The sequence below is a fragment of the Sapajus apella genome, unplaced genomic scaffold (assembly GCF_009761245.1).
Source record: "Sapajus apella isolate SASKATOON/1434 unplaced genomic scaffold, GSC_monkey_1.0 scaffold44, whole genome shotgun sequence".
Classification (NCBI taxonomy): Eukaryota; Metazoa; Chordata; class Mammalia; order Primates; family Cebidae; genus Sapajus; species Sapajus apella.
Window position 1 is genome coordinate 475,889 of NW_022436984.1, and position 20,358 is coordinate 496,246.

At 45.3% G+C, this 20,358-nt stretch overlaps 1 protein-coding gene and 1 non-coding gene across 3 annotated transcripts; both read left to right on the plus strand.

The window, feature by feature from the left end:
- The first annotated feature begins 8,149 nt into the window (after positions 1–8,149).
- LOC116524353 lies at positions 8,150–8,211 on the plus strand. Its single transcript, XR_004257296.1, has one exon. It is a non-coding gene; the product is annotated as a U7 small nuclear RNA (small nuclear RNA).
- A 1,979-nt stretch (positions 8,212–10,190) lies between these two features.
- On the plus strand, positions 10,191–18,754 carry CENPA (centromere protein A). 2 transcript variants are annotated; one of them, XM_032301264.1, is made up of 5 exons: positions 10,191–10,490; positions 16,371–16,480; positions 16,976–17,053; positions 17,369–17,550; positions 17,981–18,754. In XM_032301264.1, the coding sequence occupies exons 1-4, from the start codon at positions 10,397–10,399 to the stop codon at positions 17,501–17,503; spliced, it is 417 nt and encodes a 138-aa protein (XP_032157155.1). In that variant the 5' UTR covers positions 10,191–10,396; the 3' UTR covers positions 17,504–17,550; positions 17,981–18,754. The 2 variants fall into 2 exon arrangements, with proteins under 2 accessions (XP_032157155.1, XP_032157156.1); XM_032301265.1 differs by lacking the exon at positions 16,976–17,053 and having other exon boundaries at positions 10,218–10,490.
- The last annotated feature ends 1,604 nt before the right edge of the window (positions 18,755–20,358 follow it).

The following is a 20,358-nucleotide window of genomic DNA, read 5'->3' on the forward strand; positions in this document are numbered from 1 at the left end:
GCTCTTGTTACCCAGGCTGGAGTGCAATGGCGCGATCTCGGCTCACCACAACCTCCGCCTCCTGGGTTCAAGCAATTCTCCTGCCTCAGCCTCCTGAGTAGCTGGGACTACAGGCACGCGCCACCATGCCCAGCTAATTTTTTTTAGTTTTAGTAGAGACGGGGTTTCACCACATTGACCAGGATGGTCTCGATCTCTTGACCTCGTGATCCACCCGCCTTGGCCTCCCAAAGTGCTGGGATTACAGGCTTGAGCCACCGCGCCCGGCCCTGTTTTCTTTTTTCTTTCTTTCTTTTTTTTTTTTTTTTTTTTTTTGAGACAGAGTTTTAATCTGTCACTCAGGCTGGAGTGCAGTGATACAGTCTTGGCTCACTACAACCTCTGCTTTCTGGCTTCAAGTGATTTTCCTGCCTCAGCCTCCCAAGTAGCTGGGATTACAGACACCACTACGCCTGGCTAATTTTTGTATTTTTACAGATGGGGTGTCACCATGTTGGCCAGGCTGGTCTCAAACTCCTGACCTCAGGTGATCTGCCTGCCTCAGCCTCCCAAAATGCTGGGATTACAGGTGTGAGCCACCATGCCCGGCCAGAACTAAGCATTATGTTTTCTAAAACTTCTAAGATCCTCCCTAAACCTGTCTGGAGATCTGGGTTTTAACCCAGACTCTCCCTCAAACTCACTAACTCCCAACACATTACCCAATTGCTCTGGGCCTTGTTGTTAGGCTCTGGGAAGCAGATGTTGATGCTGTGGCCTTAGTGCTTTCTGGCCCCAGCATTCCATGGGCCTGTGATCTTGACCAACCTGAGAAAACAGTAGTAGCCCATCCACTGGAAATACCCCTCTACACATAGCCCCTCCCTCCTGTGCTGGGTTTTTTTGTTTGTTTGTTTTTTGTTTTTAAGAGTCTTGTTCTGTCACCCAGGCACAGCTTACTGCAGCCTAAAACTCCTGGGCTCAATCAGTCCTCCTGCCCCAGCCTCCCAAGTAGCTAAGACTAACAGATGTGTACCACCATGCCTCGTTTATTGTTTTATTTTTTTTGCAGAGATGGGTCTCACTGTGTTGCCCAGGCTGATCTCAAACTCCTGGCCTCTAGCGATCCTCCCATCTTGGCCTCCCAAAGTGTTGGGATTACAGGCCTGAGCCATCACACTCATCCCTGTTTTCCTGTCCTCACTCTCACCTCTGAGGCCTCCCCTGACTGGGAGAGATTACAGGGGAATTGCAGGCAGCCTGTGTTAATTGTTTTTATGAACTCTACCTGCTACTTTAAAGACAAGGAAACTGAAGCCCAAAGTTCTAAGTTGTTTGGTAAATGGGTCTCTTACCCTCAGCTCCTACAAGGACCTGGGAGAGCCTCAGTTCCAGCAGCCACATGATTCTGCAGCAGACTGGAGAGATTACAACTGCCTTGTGTAAAACCTGGGATCTTAGGGTGTTATTTTGGACTTTATTTTTTAAGAAAAGAAAAGGAAAATTGGCAGTGGTATTAGTCCATTCTCGAATTGCTATAAAGAAATACCGGAGACTGGGTAATTATTCATAAAGAAAAGATGTTTCATTGGCTCACAGTTCTGTAGGAGGTGCTACACACTTTTTAAACAACCAGATCTCACAAGAACTCACTCTCAAGAGGACAGTACCAAGTGGGATGATGTTATACCACTTATGAGAAATGCACCCCCATGATCCAGTCACCTCCCACCAGGCCCCACCTCTGCGATTGGGGATTACATTTCACTATGAGATTTGGGTAGGGACACACATCCAAACTATGTCAGAGTATTGGACTTTTTTCATGAAAGAGAAGGGGCACCAGAGGGTATCTGGAGCTAGCTTCTCGAATGTTGGTATGGAAAAACTCTCTAATGTATGAAAAGCATACCAATTGCCTAGTCTTTCATTTATTGTTCAGATGAAGAAACTAAAACCCAAAAAGGGGAAAGAACTTCCCCAGGGTCACACAGCCAGTTACAGGCAAAAGCCAGACGTCCTGGTTCTCAGTCTTACCTATCCCATTCTGCCACAGATGGTGCAGCCAGAGGCTGGGTGCAGTGGCTCACACTTGTAATCCCAGCACTTTGGGAGGCTGAGGCAGATGGGTCACCTGAGGTCAGGAGTTCAAGACCAGCCTGGCCGACATGGCCAAACCCCATCCCTGCTAAACAGACAAAAATAAGCTGAGCGTGATAGCACAATCCTGTAATCTCAGCTACTTGGGAGGTGTGCACTGAGCTGAGATTGTGGCACTGTACCCCAGCCTGGGCAAGAGTGAAACTCAATCTCAAAAAAAAAAAAAAGCTTAAGTATAAAGATATAAAGAAAAAATGTTTTTGTATAGCTGTACAATGTGTCTAAGCTAAGTTATTACAAAAGAGTCAAACAGATTTTAAAGTTAAGCTTATAAAGTTAAAAAGTTACATTAAGATAAGGTTAATTTATTATGGAAAAAGGAAAATTTTTAGAGACAGTCTTGCTCTGTTGCTGTCACTGGAGTGCAGTGGCATGATCCTATCTCACTGTAGCCTTAAACTCCTGGGCTCAAGCGATCCTCCCACCTCAGCCTCCCGAGTAGCTGTCACTACAGGGAATGCGCCACCACGCCCAGCTATTTTTTTTTTTTTTTTTTTGATTCTTTTTTTTTTTTTTTTTGCAGAGATAGGATCTCACCCCATTGCTCAGACTGATCTCGAACCACTGGGCTCAAACAGTGCTCCTGCCTTGGCCTTCCAAAGTGTTAGGATTACAGGGGTGAGCCAGTACACCCAGCCCATTTTTTTTTACTGTACTATTTTTACGGTACTGTTTTTTACTGTACCTTTTCTAGGTTAGATTATGTTTAGATGCGCAAATACTTACCATTGTGTTACAGTTGCCCACAGTATTCAGTACAGGAACATGCTGCACAGGTTTGTAGCCTGGCAGCAATAGGCTATACCATATAGCCAAGGTGTGCAGTACCTTATACCCTCTAGGTTTGTGTAAGCACACTTTATGATTGCACAATGACAGAATCGTCTAACAATTGCACACAGCATATCCCCATTGTTAAGCATGGGAACTATATAATGCCTTTGTTACATATACATGACTATATAATAAGGGCTATATGATAAGCCAGAGTTACCAGGAGACTTGGGAAACATTTATTTTTATTTATTTGAGACAGAGTCTCACTCTGTCGCCCAGGCTGGAGTGCAATGGTGCGATCTTGGCTCACCACAACCTCCGCCTTCCGGGTTCAAGTGATTCTCCTGCCTCTGCCCCAAGTAGTTGAAACTATAAGCATGCACCACCACACCTGGCTAATTTTTTTGTATTTTTAATAGAGATGGGGTTTCACCATCAGGCAGATCTCAAACTCCTGACCTCAAATGATCCGCCTGCCTCAGCCTCCCAAAGTGCTGAGATTACAGGCATCAGCCACCATGCCCAGTGGAAACTCTTTTATAAATGAGAAAATGATTCACAAAAAAAAGAGTCGGGAGGATAACGACAAAAGATCACTTTAGCGGACACAGGTGTGTCCAAAGTAGTATTTTGCAGATATTCATTCTGAACTTGGTCGTACACAGTATGTTTGTAAGTGCGGGGGCTTGTCCGGGGGACGCTGAGTAAACTATGAGGTCAGTAAGGATATAGAGCAAACCACTAAGGGTATGTAAGGCGCAGGGTGCCGGCTGGTGAGGATCAGCCTGACTCTGCTCACGGTGCACCCAGAAACAGACACCCAAAGGCACAGGCTATGGCAGTTGGTGTGTGACTCCTGATTCCCACAGCACCATGTGGGACTCATTCCGAGACATGGGTGTGATTCCTAGTTCTGCAGGAATTTGTAAACAATTACTCAAGCATGCTTCTTCAGCTGGTGTCTCAAACTGCCTTTTCTGTACTGAAAATCTGGGCTGTGGACCTCAGCTGATGAGGAACGTTCCTATCACATAAACCTTATGGCATTATTTGAACATTTTAATGCCTTTTGCCTGGTTGTATAAAAATGAGAAGAGGGATTATCTGCAAAATGGGGTAAAAAAAAATGAGAAGAGGGTAAAATGAAAATGCTATTTAGTGATAAATACCAATCTCAATAATACAATTGACTGAAGGTGGCTATCCTTAGGCTTGTGAAGACAAGGGGACCTTCCACACTTTAGTCAAGATACTGAAGCCAGCCACTTTGTATGCAATGCAGAGGACTGAGTATTAATGACATGTGGGAGATAGATCCACAAATACTGTCTAAAAGGCAAGATGTCATTACGATTTGGTATCATTTAGCTCCCTAGAAATGAAACCCATCTGTAATTCTAGCATTTAACTTTAGTATATTTGACTTTTTTAGGTTTTTAAGAATGTATCCTTTAGGAAAACAATGATCTGAGTGCCAGACCAAAAATTCCTTAAGGGCAGAAACTGAATCTTGCTTATCTGTATCTCCTCACCTTGCCTGCAGGCAGCTCAACAATTCTGAATATAATTAATGAGTAAAGCAATTCAACATAAGCTGTGAATAGTTGGGTTTCAAAAAAATCAATTTTTGGTGGGTTGCAGTTTCTCACACCTGTAATCCCAGCACTTTGAGAGGCCATGGTGGGTGAATCACCTGAGGTCAGGAGTTCGAGACCAGCCTGGTCAACATGGTGAAACCCTGTCTCTACGAAAAATACAAAAAAGAAAAAAAATAGCTCGTTATGGTGGCATGCACCTCAGGAGGCTGAGGCAGGAGAATTGCTTGAACCCAGGAGGCAAGCTTGTAGTAAGCTGAGATTGTGCCACTGTATTCCAGCCTGGGTGACAGAGCAAGACTCCATCTCAAACAAACAAAATCAATTTTCACTTAAAGGCTCTTGCATTGAGAAGGTTTCTGTGTGAAGTGGATAGAGAAGGTAGGGTTGGAAAAACTCATTCACTCAAGGACATTTTGATTAGCCAACTGAAAATCATCAGAGCCTGGCATGATTGAGGCAGTCTCACCCAGACCTCCTCACTCAGGTGTCCTAGATACATGGGTGTTTAACCAACACCCAAATGACTGCTATCACCAGGGAAGTTTGTGGAACATGGGTTTTAGAGATCCTAAGGGAAATCACTGTTTCTAGCAAGAGATTTGTGGCCTCAGCCAAATCAAGCTCCTAGGGGCCCCAGCTCTTGTGTCTCCCTCCTTGGAGTGTCCTATGGCGCTGAGCACAGACTGGGCAGCCATATGTTTTCTGCCTGAGAGGGGCTATCGGGGAAAGAAGCAAAACGCAACCCCAAGAGGTTTGGGGTGAGGAGAATATCTAATGCTGACCAGAATGTATAGCCTAACCAGGAAGCTGGGACTTTTTCCAACCAGTTCTTGAAGTTTGTGGCCATTGGCTCCTGATCTGCTGTTCCTCTCGCCTATCCTCATTACCCAGAGGTTGAGGGGAAGAATCTAAATAGCTGATCTCCTTCTACACAGGCTAAGGAAGGCTCCCACAAGAAGTCCTCTCAGGGAAGCTGAGCAGCAGAGACGAGCAGCCCAAGATCGGAGGGCGACAAGTCTTATCCCTCAGCAAAACCTGTGACTTAGATCCGGGCCCCTTGTCATTTTATGTTTTATTTTTTGAGACAGAGTCTTTTTTTTTTTTTTTTTTAAAGATGGGGTTTCACCATGATGGCCAGGCTGGTCTTGAAATCCTGACCTCAGGTGATCCACCCACCTCAGCCTCCCAAAGTGCTAGGATTATAGGCGTGAGCCACCGCACCCGCCCGGCTGAGACAGTCTTGCTTTGTCACCCAGGCTGGAGTGCAGTGGCACAGTCTCCGCTAACTGCAACGTCTGCCTCCCAGATTCAAGTGATTCTCCTGCCTCAGCCTCTTGAGTAGCTGGGGTTACAGACGTGGCACCACTGTGCCCTCTATAATTTTTGTATTTTTAGTAGAGACAGGGTTTCACCATGTTGGCCAGGCTGGTTTTGAACTCCTGACCTCAGGTGATCCACCCGCCTCAGCCTCCCAAAGTGCTGGGATTAGGCATGAGCCACCGCACCCAGCCTTGACAATTGCTTTTTGTCTTTACCCAAGAGCGACAAGGAGTTGGGCACAGGCTCAATGTGACAGTTCTCCCTTTCTCTTCATGCATTTTCCCTTCATGCCACCAACAGAATCCTTTTCTTAATTGTTTTTTTCACACTCTTCCCCCACCTCATATTCAAAGCAAACACATCTCCTTCAGCCTGTTACCAGCAAGGGGAAACACCAAAGAAGTCAAGGGAAGGGTTAAATTTCTAAAGTACTTTCCTAAACAGTGATTCTTAGATAGTGATTTTGAAAGTTTTCATTTCATTGTATAACCACCCTGTGTGACCGGCATTACTATCACTCTGATATAGATAAAGGACTGAGACCTAGAGGAGTAAAGAGCTTTATTCAACATTCCACTAGTAACCAGCTGGTAAGTGACAGAGCTGGAACTATACCCCAAGCTTCTGAGTCCCCATTTCCAATGTACAAAGCCCTTTTTTTGTTGTTAATTTTCAATTGAGACAGGGTTTTGCTGTCACCCACGCTGGAGTCCAGTGACATGATCGTGGCTCACTGCAGCCTCCACCTCCCAGAAGCAATCAAGCAAATCTTCAGTTCACACACAGACCTGTATCTGGATCCTTAGCCTGGGTTCGCCTCCCTTTACCTATCAAAGCCAGTCCTTCCTTGCACTCCATAGCTCCCATTCCTCTGCTCTTCTTAGAGAAAATGTCTTGAAGGAATTTTCTGCACTCCCTATGTCTATTTACTCACCTCCAGCCCCTCTTTAATCCACTCCACTCTGGTTGCCATCTGCACCACTCCATTTGAACTGCTTGTTTCAAGGTCACCAACAGCCAGTAGGAAGCAAAGCCAAATGTGGTTACACTGCGTTCATCCTTCTTGACCTCTCAGCAGGAGCATTTGACACAGTTGACTAAGCCCTTGTTCTTGCAACTATTTTTCCCCATTGACTTTGTTTTGTTTTGTTTTTTTGAGACGGAGTCTTGCTCTGTAGCCGTGGCTACAGTGCAGTGGTGCAATCTTGGCTCACCACTCGCCTTGAGTCCCAGCTATTAGGACGCTGAGATGGGAGGACCACTTGAGCCTGAAAATCAAGGCTGCAGTGAGCCATGATTGCACCCCTGTACTGCAGCCTGGGCGACAAAGCAAGACGCTGTCACACACACAAACACACACACTAAGAATAATAAATATATATGTATGTGTGTGTGTGTATACATATATATATATATATATATATATATGAAATGAACCTGTGGCTCAGCCAAGTGCAGTGACTTTCCTGAGAGCCCACCAGCTCCACCAAGCCCCTCACCCTACATTTTCCATCCACCTTCTCTGGAGGTCACGGATCCCCCATCACCTACATTTAGCCAAAAGGATAAACTCTGTTCTCCAGAAGACCTGCACCATCTTACCTCCTGTCAGCCTGTGACCTCTGCTTGGCACATTATACACCTCTCTCTCTTCTTACCTCCACCTTTCCAAATCTTTCCCAATCACGTGCTTCTTCTTCACCTTTTTGAGGAAGGTTCTTAAATACCCACAACTTAAACTGCCTCCACCAAGGAGGTTCCAGCTCCTTCCTCATGGCACATGTCTTATCCATAATGGTTTATAATACATAGCAATGGCTTTCAACAAGTGCTTCTTCCTTCCAGCCAACACCTCTATCACAGTTCAAACCTGCACGAGAGGTTTGCATTTCTACCTCAGGCCATGGCTGTGTGCCTTTACTATTACTTTTTTTTCATGCATTATTCTATTGCATACTCTCAAAATACCATTTGGTTGCCTTTTTTTTTTTTTTTTCAAGACAGGGTCTCACTCTGTCACCCAGGCTGGAGTGCAGTGGCATGATCATGGCTCACTCCAGCCTCTGCCTCCTGGGTTCAAATGATTCTCATGCCGTAGCCTCCAAAGTAGCTGGGACTACAGGCATGAGCCACCACACCTGGATAATTTTTGTATTTTTAGTAGAGATGGTGTTTCACCATGTTGGCCAGACTGGTCTCTGACCTCAACTCCTAACCTCAAGTGATCTGCCCACCTTGGCCTCCCAAAGTGCTGGGCTGACAGACGTGAGCCACTGTGCCCGGCCTACAAAATGTTTTTTAAAAAATTAGCCAGGTTGGGTTACAGCTCTTTTAGAATTTGTCTAGCAGGCTTTCCAGTTTTTGCCAGAAAGCCCCATAAAAAAAAAAAATTAGCCGTGTGTGATGGTGCATTCCTGTTAGTCCCAGCTACTCAGGAGGCTAAAGTGAGAGGACTGTGTGAGTCCAGCAATTCAAGGCTGCAGTGAGCTGTGATTGCACCACCACACTCAAGCCTAGGCAACAGTGCAAGACCCTGTGTGTGGGGGAAATATACATATTTATTTATATTTATATTATATATATATACATATATACACACACAGACACACAACACAGAATTTACCACTTTACCCAGTTTTAAGTGTACAGTTCAGAGGCTTCAAGTACATTCACAGTGTTGTATAACCATCACCACCATCCATATCCAGAATTTTTCATCTTTTCAAACTAAAATTCTGCACCCATTAAATACTAACTCCCCATTCCTCCCCCAAACCCCCATTCACTGTCAACCACCATTTTACTTTCTGTCTCTATGAGTTTGATTATTCCAAATACCTCATACAGTATTTGTCTTTTTTTTTTTTTTTGAGACAGGGTCTCACTCTGTTGCCCAGACTGGAGTGCAGCAGCACAATCATGGCTCAGTTCAGCCTCAACTTCCTGGGCTCAAGCATCCTCCCACCTCAGCCTCCTGAGTAGCTGGGGCAAGAGGCATGCACCCCCAACCTGGGATTTTCTTTTTTTTTTTTTTTTGAGACGGCACCCAGGCTGGAGGGTAATGGCATGATCTCAGCTCACTATAACCTCCCCCTCCTGGGTTCAAGCGATTCTCCTGCCTCAGCCTCCCGAGCAGCTGAGATTACAGACACCTGCCACCAAGCCCGGTTAATTTTTATATATTTTGTAGAGATAGGGTTTCACCATGTTGACCAAGCTGGTCTTGAACTCCTGACCTCAGGTGATCCACCCGCCTTGGCCTCCCAAAGTGTTGGGATTACAGGTGTGAGCCATTGCACCCGGGCCCAGCATTTGTCCTTTGGTGACTGCCTTATTTCACTTAGCATAATGTCCTCAAGGTTCATCTATGTTGCGGCACCTGTCGGAATTCCCTTCCTTTTTAAGGCTGTTTCTGCCTTTGGGCTGTTGTGAAGAATGCTGCTATCAACATGGGTGTGGGAATATCTGGTTAAGTCCCTGGCTAAATTTAAATTCTTTCGGATATTTAGCCAGAAGTGGAATTACTGGATCATCTGGTAATTCTATTTTTGATTTTTTGAGGAACCACTAATACTGTTTTTCACAGCAGCCGCAGCATTTTACACTCATACCAGCAATGCACTAGGGTTCCGTGAAATCACTAATTTTATAACTAACGTTTTTCCTGATTACAGACAGTACATGTTCACTGTAGAACATTTAGAAAATTCAAGAAAGAAAAATTTAGAAAATTTAAATTCCCCTTATTCTACATACAGGAACATGACTTGCATTTTTATTATCCCCAACAAAGAGAAGAAAGGGTTTTTCTGGGACTTTTGCGTTGCTATAGTGCAGAGGCCTGCCCTGCACGGATCCCATCCTCAAAGCCCCGCCGATCCCGCCGTCCCCGCGACCCCAAGCATCAGCCAAGTTCATGCAGTTGAACTGGCTTCTGAGTATATACGTGGATAATTCCTGGGAGGGCCGCAGACGCGACATGGGGTTGTCACATTCTCTGTGGGTCTGGGCTGCTAGGGCAAAGCATAAAATGTTTGAGGAAAGTGACTTGTCTAGAGAAGCACGTTCTGCAAATGCACCATCCACTTTCCAAACTGAGCATCGGTGTTTGGACCGGAGGGCACCTGAGGACATCAGTACAGTCCCGCAAAGACTAGCACCCAGATCAGCAAGCAGAGGGCAGGAGAATTCCCCGCCCCATCTCACTTCTTTAAGTGCCTATTGGTTGATTTCACCATTAGTCCCCGCTGCCCTCCTATCACCGCCGCCGTTTGTGTCTCTGCCAGTACTCTCATTGGTCCTACTTGCAGTCGCTCTACGTAAGGGGCGTTCCAGAGTCAGCCACTGACAGTCGCTGGATTCGGGTTTTAAAAAACGCCGGTGGTGAAGTGGGCGGAGCGAGCGATTTGAACGCGAGCGGCGCGGAACGCGGCTAAGCACCGGCTTCTCTGAGGCTCGCGGCCCAGGGCTCTCCGGGCCTACTCAGACGCCAGCCTTTTGCCCCTGGACCCGGCAGCCCAAGCAGGAGCCGTGGAGCTGGGCGCCAGCACTCTCGGCGCGCCATGGGCCCGCGCCGCCGGAGCCGTAAGCCCGAGACACCGAGGAGACGCAGAGCGAGCCCGACCCCCAGCCCCACCCGACGGGGCCCCTCCTTAGGTAACCGGCTGCGGCCCTGTCTCGTAGAGGAGAAAACCGAGGCTCGCAGGCGGAGCCCGGATCTCCCGAGTCCCGGTCGCGTGACCTTCCCCCTGCTGGGGGACAACACGGTTCCGCTGTCCGGCATCCGCTCCGGGCACGAGCGGTGCCAGCCCTGCGAGGGACTGGAGCAGGTGGTTCCGAAAGCGGGAAGGGACCAGCTCCTAACGCCGCCTTCTTGTTGGGACTAGCCGTTACCCAGCGCCCACCGCCAACCGGGCATTGCGTCCCTACTGTTCGTGCGTTATCTCAGCTTCAGGTCGTACGCGTTTTACAGCTAATGAGAAAGCCGAGGCCCAGACAGGCCAGGGAGCTTGAGCAGAGTCACATAACTTGTTCTGGCGGACACGGGATTTCCAATCCTCTGTGTTTGTGCTTTTTTAAATTGCAAAAGTGTTGACTGCTTTCAGTGACGATTTCAAACTGCAGTCCTCTTAGGAGGCGTCTTTCAGGTTTTTTTCCCTTCCGGTAGAGACTGTTTAGACCTTGAACCGAGGCCCGCTGCGCTGCTCACTCTGTTCCCTTCCAGAGCCTGTGTCCGGTAAAGAGGGGCCGAGTCTGTATCTTCATTGTCTGTATGGTGGGCTGGTGGATGGGAAACAGGGGCAGGAGGACGCAGATGCCTGTATGGTACGCGTGGCAATAGCTGCTTTACTTATCTCTGAACTCTTGCTACATAGCTATGAACAAGAAGGGGAAAGTGTATTGTAAATTTGTTTGTTTTTTTTAGAGACTGGGTCTCCCTGTGTTGCCCAGACTGGTGTCAAATAAGTGACCCTCCTGTCTGGGCCTCCCAAAGGGCTGGGATTACAGGCATGAGCCACTGTGCCTATAGGCTTTTTGGGTTTTTGTGTTTTTTTTGAGACCCATCGCCCAGGCTGGAGTGCCGTGATGCCATCAGGGCTCACTACAGCCTTAATTTCCCAGGCTCAGGTGATTCTCCCACCTCAGCCTCCTGAATAGCTGGGACTACAGGCGTGTACCACCACGCCTGGCTAATTTTTTGTAGTTTTAGTAGAGATGGGGTTTTGTCATGTTGCCTAGGCTAGAGTAGGTTTTTCTAGATGTTGCTGTCGGGAATGGGATTTTTTTTTCTTTCCCAAAACATGAGCATTTAACCTTTGCATCCAGCCAACTTGCCGAATTCTCATTCGTCCTAATAGTCTTTTAGTTGCTTCAGTTGGAATTTTTAAGTCGAACTATATGTCACCTGCAAATAACTTTTGAGTCTTCCATTTTCGTTTCTACACATTTTATTTCTTACTGTATGGTATTAGTAAGGCCTTGAGACTCGCCAAGAGCAGTGTTTTGGCCATCTTTGTCTCGTTTGTAATTTTAACACGAATATTAAGTATGATGTTTGCTGTTCCTTTCCAAGATAGAAGCATCCGTCAGCTCCTGGTTAAATGGAAGGTTTCTCTCAAATGGGCACTCAACACTTCTTGGTAGTCCTACCCCCTTTGTCTGGTATTCTTTAATTTTAGAGACAGAGTCTCACTTTGTCATCCAGGCTGGAGTGCAGTGGTGCTATCTTGGCTAATTGCAGCCTTGACCTCCTGGGCTCATGTGATCCTCCTGCTTCAAAATGTTTTGTCTCTACAAAAATATTGCCCAGCATGGTCTTGAACTCCTGTCCTAAAGTGGTTCTCCCGCCTTGGCCTTCCAGAATGATGGGATTACAGGAATGAGCCATCTTGCCTGGCCTTCGTCTGGAATTCTTGCTTTTCCATTCTCCCCATGACTTTTTTTTTTTTTTTTTTTTTTTTTTTTGAGATGGAGTCTTGCTGTATCATCAGGCTGGAGTGCAGTGGTGTGATCTCAGCTCACTACAACCTCCGCCTCCCGGGTTCAAGTGATTCTCCTGCCTTAGCCTCCCAAGTAGCTGGGACTACAGGTGTGTGCCACCATGCCCAGCTAATATTTGTATTTTTAGTAGAGGCAGGGTTTCACCATATTGACCAGGATGGTCTTGATCTCTTGACCTCATGATCCACCTGCCTCGGCCTCCCAAAGTGCTGGGATTACAGGTGTGAGCCACCGCGCCCAGCCCTCATGACTGTTTCATACCTTTTTCTCCCTCCATGACTTCCTACAGCTCCATTCCCCGCACTCACTCTTAGCTAATGATGGCCTTGACTAAATGTCCCCCTTCCTATCAAAGCCACCCTTCCTTCTACATGGGTTCTTGGTCATATCCTTCTTTCACCTACAAGGAGCTTTCTGTTGTGCTTTCTACCTGTGCTTAGATAAATCCAGACACTTCACATTAGCATTGGCAAATGTGCTCTAGTATTTATGATCTTAAGAGAAAGTGCAGGGGTGTTTCCTTGACCCCACATTCTCACCTCCCTATACCTCCCATTTCTCTCTACTCCCCCTTCATAGCCATCCTTTTAAAATAGCCAGACTTAGTTAGGTCTACATACATTGTGTCTGATTCCTTCCGTCCTAGTGACCCTGCAAGCTACTCCAATCTGACTCCCCACAACCACTACCCCTTGAACTGCACCTGTCAGGGTCACCAGCACCTTTTGTATTGCCAAATCCAGTAGGCAGGTCTGTGTTCTTACTGTGTCCCAGAAGCATTTGACACAGTGGGCCTCTTTCTCCTTGAAGCATGCTGTTCCCTAAGTTTCCATGCCACTGTGGACTCTGGCAGTTCTGCTTATCATTCTTCACTGCCTATGCTGCCTCCCTCCAGCTCCTTGACATTGGACTTCCTTGACATCCTTTTCCTTTCTACCCCCTCTCTAGATGATCTCATCTTCTTCGTGGCTCTAAATGCCACTCCTACTTGACAGCTCTCAAGTTTACAAATACCTGGATCTCTCCTCTGACCCCAGATACCTATATCTAATTGCCTTTCTACCTGAATGCTCTTGGTTATGTTAAACTTAACACACCCCAAACTGAACTTCTGGTTACTCCCCTCCAGCCCCTTCATCCTCAGTTTCCCCATTTCAATAAATGGCACAATCACCCACCCAGTTGTTGAAACCATGAGCCTGGGAGACCCCCATCTCCAATACAGATGCAGGTTCAGATAATTCTGCTTCCAAACTGCATCCTTAATCACTCCATTTTCACCATCTCTACTCCCACCAGCCTAGTCCAAGCCACCAGCATCTCCCAAGAGCAACTGTGAGAGCCTCCTAATCAGCCACTACTCCACTTCCTCTTGTCTCTTTCCAGTTCTTTCCTTACACAATAGCTGGAATGACCTTTGACATCTCTATCCTGCAAAAAACTCTTCCCTGGCTTCTCATTACGTTAGGATTAAATTTCATCTCCTTGTGTTGGCATTTCAAGACCCAACTACTACATTTTGATCCCAGTTCTTTTCCATGATCTCTCTAATTGGTTACTTTTCATAACCACTTGTTCTTGGGTCATGAATTTCATATCTCTGTTAACTCTCTGAGGTTATTATCCATTTTTCTCTCAAAGTTTCTCTTTTCTCTAGTAACTCAATTTCCTCTGGTATTGGTTATTTGTTGAGTTTGATTCTTCTCTTTCATGGTATTCTCTTTCATGGGCACTCAACACTTCTTGGCAGTCCTACCCCCCTTATCTGGTACTCTTTATTTAATTTTAGAGACAGTCTCTCTTCCTCTTGTCCCTTTCCAGTTCTTTCCTTACACAATAGCTGGAATGACCTTCTTAAATTTCTGGAAGATCTTTAGTTGTGTTCATCCTCACATTTTCTGTGAAGATTCTGCTATGTCTGTTTAATTTAATTTTATTTATTTATTTATTTTCAGACATAGTCTCACTCTTGTCACCCAGGATGGAGTGCAATGGTGTGATCTTGGCTCACTGCAACCTCTACCTCCCAAGTTCAAGCGATTGTCCTGTCTCAGCCTCCCGAGTAGCTGGGATTACAGGTGCCCACCACCATGCCCAGCTAATTTTTGTATTTTTAGTAGACACGGGGTTTTGCCCTGTTGGCCAGGCTGGTCTCGAACTCCTGACCTCAGGTGATCTCACCTCAGTCTCCCAAAGTGCTGGTATTACAGGCGTGAGCCACTGCACCAAGCCGTATGTCTGTTTATGAAAGAATGCCTCCAGTGACTGTGGGTTGCTAACTGGTGGTGGGGAGGGAGGGAGGTGTGAGTAGCTTGTCTCCAGGGTATGGATCCTCCCTCTTTGAAATGTCACCAGTCTCCTGGACACTGCTGTGTTTCATTGACCTTTGTTCTCTAACCTCACCGAGGGATGATCTCCTCTGCTGGCTGCCTGGCACAGGCCATGTCTGGATTGTCTTACCTTCCCCACTTGCTCTTGCAGCTCTTCTGACATTTTGTGATTAGTTCACTGTATTAAACGCCTTCTATTTAACTTGGTACGGAGTCTTTTTTCTTGGCTGGATCTTGAATAACATTTCTGAAACTAATTTTATCCATCAAAATGTAATTTTTGTTTGTTTAATCAACTTTTCAGAAGTTCACTCATCTTGGTCCTTGGTTGTTTGTAATTATGGGGCAACTGTACCATTTTTTCTTTAACTTTCATTTTCACTAATTTATTGTATAATATTTCTTTTGTTCTATCTTGGTTTACTTTAATAACTCTCTAATACTTAAGCTGAATGTTTAACTCAGATATCTTTTAGTGTTAAGGCTCTGCGTTTTCCTCTAGTACCATTTTGGCTGTATCTCATAAGTTTTGGGATATGGGCTTTTTTTTGTTGTTGTTATTCATTTCTAATTAGTCTGACTTAATTAAGTTTCCTCTTCAACACAGGGTTAGTTAGAAGAAACTGGTTTTTTTATTCATGGGTTTTTAATTTCTGATTAGAGAATTTGGCTTTTATTGATTTCTACTTTTGAGAATGTTTTAAGATTCTTTTATTTTTTTGTTGTTGTTGTTGGAACCAAGGTTTGAACCAATGGCTCTGACTCCACAGCCCAGGTGCCTAACACTGGCACTGAGTTAGGCCACTCCTTACACAGGTCTTACTTGGCCACTAATAAGGGCTGGCCAACTGTCTTCACCTCACTGGGCCTCAGGATAATCAAGACAAGGGAATTGTACGAGATAGTCTGATTCTTTTCAACTGTAAAAAACAAACCAAAATCTAAAAACAAAATAACTGAGCTTCCAATCTAGGTGGGAAGGATCTAAGAATTGTACAAAGTCCTGCAAAGCCCAGAGGAGGGCAGTCACCCATCTGTTTGGAAGGGATCAGCATTTGGGAAAGGCTTCATGGAAGAGTCGGCGTTTAAAAGCAACTGCAAGGCCAGGTGTGGTGGCTCACACCTGTAATCCCAGCACTTTGGGAGGTCAAGGCGGGAGGATCACCTGAGGCTGGAAGTTCGAGACCAGCCTAACCAACATGGAGAAGCCTCGTCTCTACTAAAAATACAAAAAATTAGCCAGGCTTGGTGGTGCATGCCTGTTATCCCAGCTACCTGGGAGGCTGAGGCAGTAGAATCACTTGAACCTAGGAGGCAGAGGTTGCAGTAAGCCGAGGTCATGCCACTGCACTCCTGCCTGGGCAACAAGAAAAAAACTCTGTCTCAAAAAAATTAATTAATTAATTAATTAAAATCAACTGCAAAGGATCATTCACTCATTTATTTAACAAACATTTAGCACCTATCTGCTGTTTCCTAGTTGCTGAAGATAGCAAAATAACTGAATGTCAGGTTAGTACAAAAGTAATTGTGCATTTTGCATAACTGCAATTACTTTTGCACCAACCTAATAAAATAGACAAAAATCCCTGCTCTGCGGAGTGGAGGCACATAGATATAGTCTAGCAATTTGACAGCTTACCTGACTCAGCCAAGCTGAGAGGCACTACCTACTGTCCACTGAACTTACCCTTTTCTTGCTCAGGTGCTTCCTCACGTCCACGTGGTTATCGAAGGCAAGGTTGGCTAAAGGAGATCCGAAAGCTTCAGAAGAGCACACACCTCTTGTTAAGGAAGTACCCCTTCAGCCGCCTGGTGAGCTCTGGGAGCCTCCCGCCAACCCCCATGCCACCCTCCTTTTTCAAATTTTCCCAGGTAGTAGGGACCCTACTGTCTCTTACCTAAATGGCCAGGGGACCTCTTCTCTAATCTGGTAGGGGAATCTTCATTTCTGAAAACATGAGCCCTCCAAGAGCACCTTGTAATTCTTTATGGAATTGATTTCTAACCCCCTCTGCCTGTAGTTTTTGACTGTATCAATAGGAATTCTCTCGTTTGTCCACCCTTGGAGTCCTTTTCCTACCCTGGAGATTGCCTCCCATCACCCAATTACTAGTGCTTTCTCCATCACCACTAAGAGATCTGTCGATTCCTAAGCTCCCAGGAGTTAACACCTGCTCCTAATTAGGTCCAAGATAAGGACCAGGAAAAAGTCATGGGAAGGAGGATTCCCTGGAACTCATAGAGAGCAACATTGTCCCTTGAATTTCTCTGTTACTCCCAACCCTCTCCATCCCCACTCCTTCATAGGCAAGAGAAATATGTGTTAAATTCACTCGTGGTGTGGACTTCAATTGGCAAGCCCAGGCCCTGTTGGCCCTACAAGAGGTAAGAAGGTGCCAATGCACGATTGGGTGAGGGCTGAGTGGGAGAAAGAGGCAGCCTAAATTCTCCAAGGCTGACTGGAGTGTCACATGCTGAATCTGACCTCCTGGAAAAGAACAACAAGGTAACCCCTGAGGGTTTGGAGGCTGGATTCTGTGTGATGATAGCAGAATTTCCTGGCAGAATTCAGTCTCATTCTGTGAACAGTTTCCTACAGTCCTCTGAGCCCTCAGAGATTAAGGTTAGCGGGTCTCCAGGAAAAAGCAGCTCATGCGCCTTCATCTGTGTCCGTCGTTCTTTTTCTCTTTCTGTCTCCAGGCGGCAGAAGCATTTCTAGTTCATCTCTTTGAGGATGCCTATCTCCTCACCTTACATGCTGGCCGAGTTACTCTCTTCCCAAAGGATGTGCAACTGGCCCGGAGGATCCGGGGCATTGAGGAGGGACTCGGCTGAGCTCCTGTGCCCAGTGTTTCTGTCAGTCTTTCCTGTTCAGCCAGGGGGTAAGTGCAGCGGCTTTCTCATGACTGGGGCTGGAATTTCTCAAGGAATTTCCTTTCTCCATCCCTAGTTCCTCACCACTTTACCTTCCCTTGTTCTCAAGTATAAAGGTTTGATCTAGTTTTGACTGCCTGGGACTATGTGGCTTGTGCCCTTTTGTACAATGTTAGATAAAGCAATCTTTCTATTAAATAATGGACAGACGACCCTAATTTCTTTTTGTTGTTGTTGTTATTTATTTTATGAGACAGGGGTCTCAGTCTGTCACCCAGGCTGGAGTGCCATGGTGCCATCATGGCTCACTGCAACTTCTCCTGCCTTGGCCTCCCAAAGTGTTGAGATTATAAGAATCAGATGACCTCATTTTGATTAAGAGGAAGTTTTCTTACTTTTGAAAATGGCTTGTTAATAAGTGTGCTTCCTTAATTTCAGGGATGATGCCAGGGACTCTCTGGAGCCATGACTAGACCCTTTGGAGTCTGCGATGCTGTCTGGACTTTGCTGTCTCTGAACAGTGTGTGCATGTTGCTTTAAACTTATTTTTTTGGAGAAGGAGAAGACTGCATGACTTTCCTCTGTAACACAGGTAATATATGAGACAATCGACATCGTTCCTAAGGCCTGAAAATAATTTTCGGATAAAGAGACTCCAAGGTTGACTTTAGTTTGTGAGTTACTCATGTTTTGAGGATTCTGAAACCATCATATTTGTTGTGGTATGGGAGAAAAGGATATGTACTTATTATTTTAGATCTGTCTGTACTATTTGCATTTTTTACCATATGTACATTTGTACTTTTATTTTATACATAAGAGAAAAAATAAGAGAAGACCACTTTGATCAGTTGCATGGAAGGCTGGGCATATCCAGCATAGACATCTGCCCTTCAGAGTAGCCTCACCATTAGTGGCAGCATCAAGTGACTCAGTGGCCTGTGCTTGTCAACAGATGTGGAGCTTTTCAGAAGCTTAACTGGGGATGAATAGAAGATCTGTAAGCTTTGATGTTCTGGTTCCTTCTAGTCAATTCCTGTCAAAATCAATTCAGAAATTCTAACTTGTAGAATTTAACATTTTACCTTGTAAATCATAGAAGATGTATCATATCAGTTCAGGATTTTAAAGTACTTTTTTGATGCTTTTACATGTATTTTTGTAGTTTCTTTGTAGAGAGATAATAAAAATCAAAATAATTATTTAATGAAAATGGAGTTACTCCTATAGCAAAGAGATTATACTGTACTTTTTATGTGTTAACAATAAGTTCTTTGTTTGTATACTGTTTGCAGACAGGCACAATTTAAGCAAGATAAGTGAGGGATGTGGTTTTGCCTCTGATGGAATAGAACATGACCAGATGAAAACCTTGCCCTTCTGTTGTAACTGAGAGCAATTTAAAAGATTTCCAGAGACATGGGAAGTGTCACCCAAAGATATGAGATCTGTATGTGGTGAAAATGTTTAGTGAGGGGAGACTACTAATAATGATGTGTCAGTCACCTGAGTTTCAGAGACAGATTTAAGAGAAACACCAAGTTCTATTGTTTAATAATTTTCTCCCCCCAAGACAGAGTCTCGCTCTGTTGCCCAGGCTGGAGTGCAATAGAGCAATCTCAGCTCACTGCAACCTCTGCCTCCCGGATTCAACCAGTTCTCCTACCTCAGCATCCTGAGTAGCTGGGATTACAGGCATATACCATCATGCCTGGCTAATTTTTGTATTTTGTAGAGATGGGGTTTCACTATGTTGGCCAGGCTGATCTGGAACTCCTGACCTCAAGTGATCCACCCGCCTCGGCCTCCCAAAGTGCTGGGATTACAGACGTGAGCCACCGCATCCTGCCTGTTTAATAAACTTTAAGCCTTTAGAAAAATCTCTTCCTGTTTAACATCAACTTATGCAGGCATTTGAATAAAGCTTATCTAGCCACAAATATATTTAATGTTCTTGTCAGTGTCATTAGTTAGAAGAGTATAATCTTCCTCTAGTTTTCTTTAAATTGACGCTTCTCAGCTCTCTTGAAATTGTACTAACCACTATTTTGCTGCAGTACATGTACATCACACTCAAATGCCAGGCAGGATGCATGCTCTCAGCACGACACAGTATCTGTATGATAACATGAGAATAAGTGGTTTATGTCATGATGTTGTTACATAATATTGTTACAGTTTATTATAAATTTTGAGCACTTATAATGTGTTGGGGTTTTTTTTGTTTGTTTGTTTTTTTTTTTTTTTTTTTTTTTTGCTGGAGGGTGGTGGCATGATCTCGGCTCACTGCAACCTCCACCTCCCAGGTTCAAGCAATTCTCCTGCCTCAGCCTCCCAAGTAGCTGGGATTATAGTCCCGCACCATGATGCCTGGCTAATTTTTGTAATTTTAGTAGATACAGGGTTTCACCCTGTTGGCCAGGCTGGCCTCAAACTCCAGACCTTGTGATCCACCTGCCTCGGCCTCCCAAAATGCTGAGATTACAGGCATGAACCACTGTGCCCAGCCGGGTTTTTGTTTTACATATTTTTAAATTTTTTTTTAATTTTTAATTTGATTTTATTTTTTGTAGGGGCAAGGTTTTGCCATATTGCCTAGGTGGGTTTCGAACTCCTGAGCTCGAGCAACCTGCCTGACTCGGTCTCCCAGAGTGCTGGGATTACAGGTGTTAGCCACCATGCCTGGCTGTATTTATTTTTGAGAGAAAGGTCTCGCTCTGTCGCCCAGGCTGGAGTGCAATGGAGCAATCATAGCTCATTGCAGCCTCAAATTCCTGGACTCAAGCAATCCCCCCACCTCGGCCTCCAAAGTAGCT

What these genes read in the sequence shown, in the direction of transcription:
- CENPA (XM_032301264.1), top strand. Translation starts at nt 10,397, where the DNA reads ATGGGCCCGCGCCGCCGGAGCCGTAAGCCCGAGACACCGAGGAGACGC. An exon ending in CCGACGGGGCCCCTCCTTAG is followed by an intron (nt 10,491 to 16,370) that starts GTAACCGGCTGC and finishes TTTCTTGCTCAG; the next exon opens with GTGCTTCCTCACGTCCACGT. An exon ending in CCCTGTTGGCCCTACAAGAG is followed by an intron (nt 17,054 to 17,368) that starts GTAAGAAGGTGC and finishes TTCTGTCTCCAG; the next exon opens with GCGGCAGAAGCATTTCTAGT.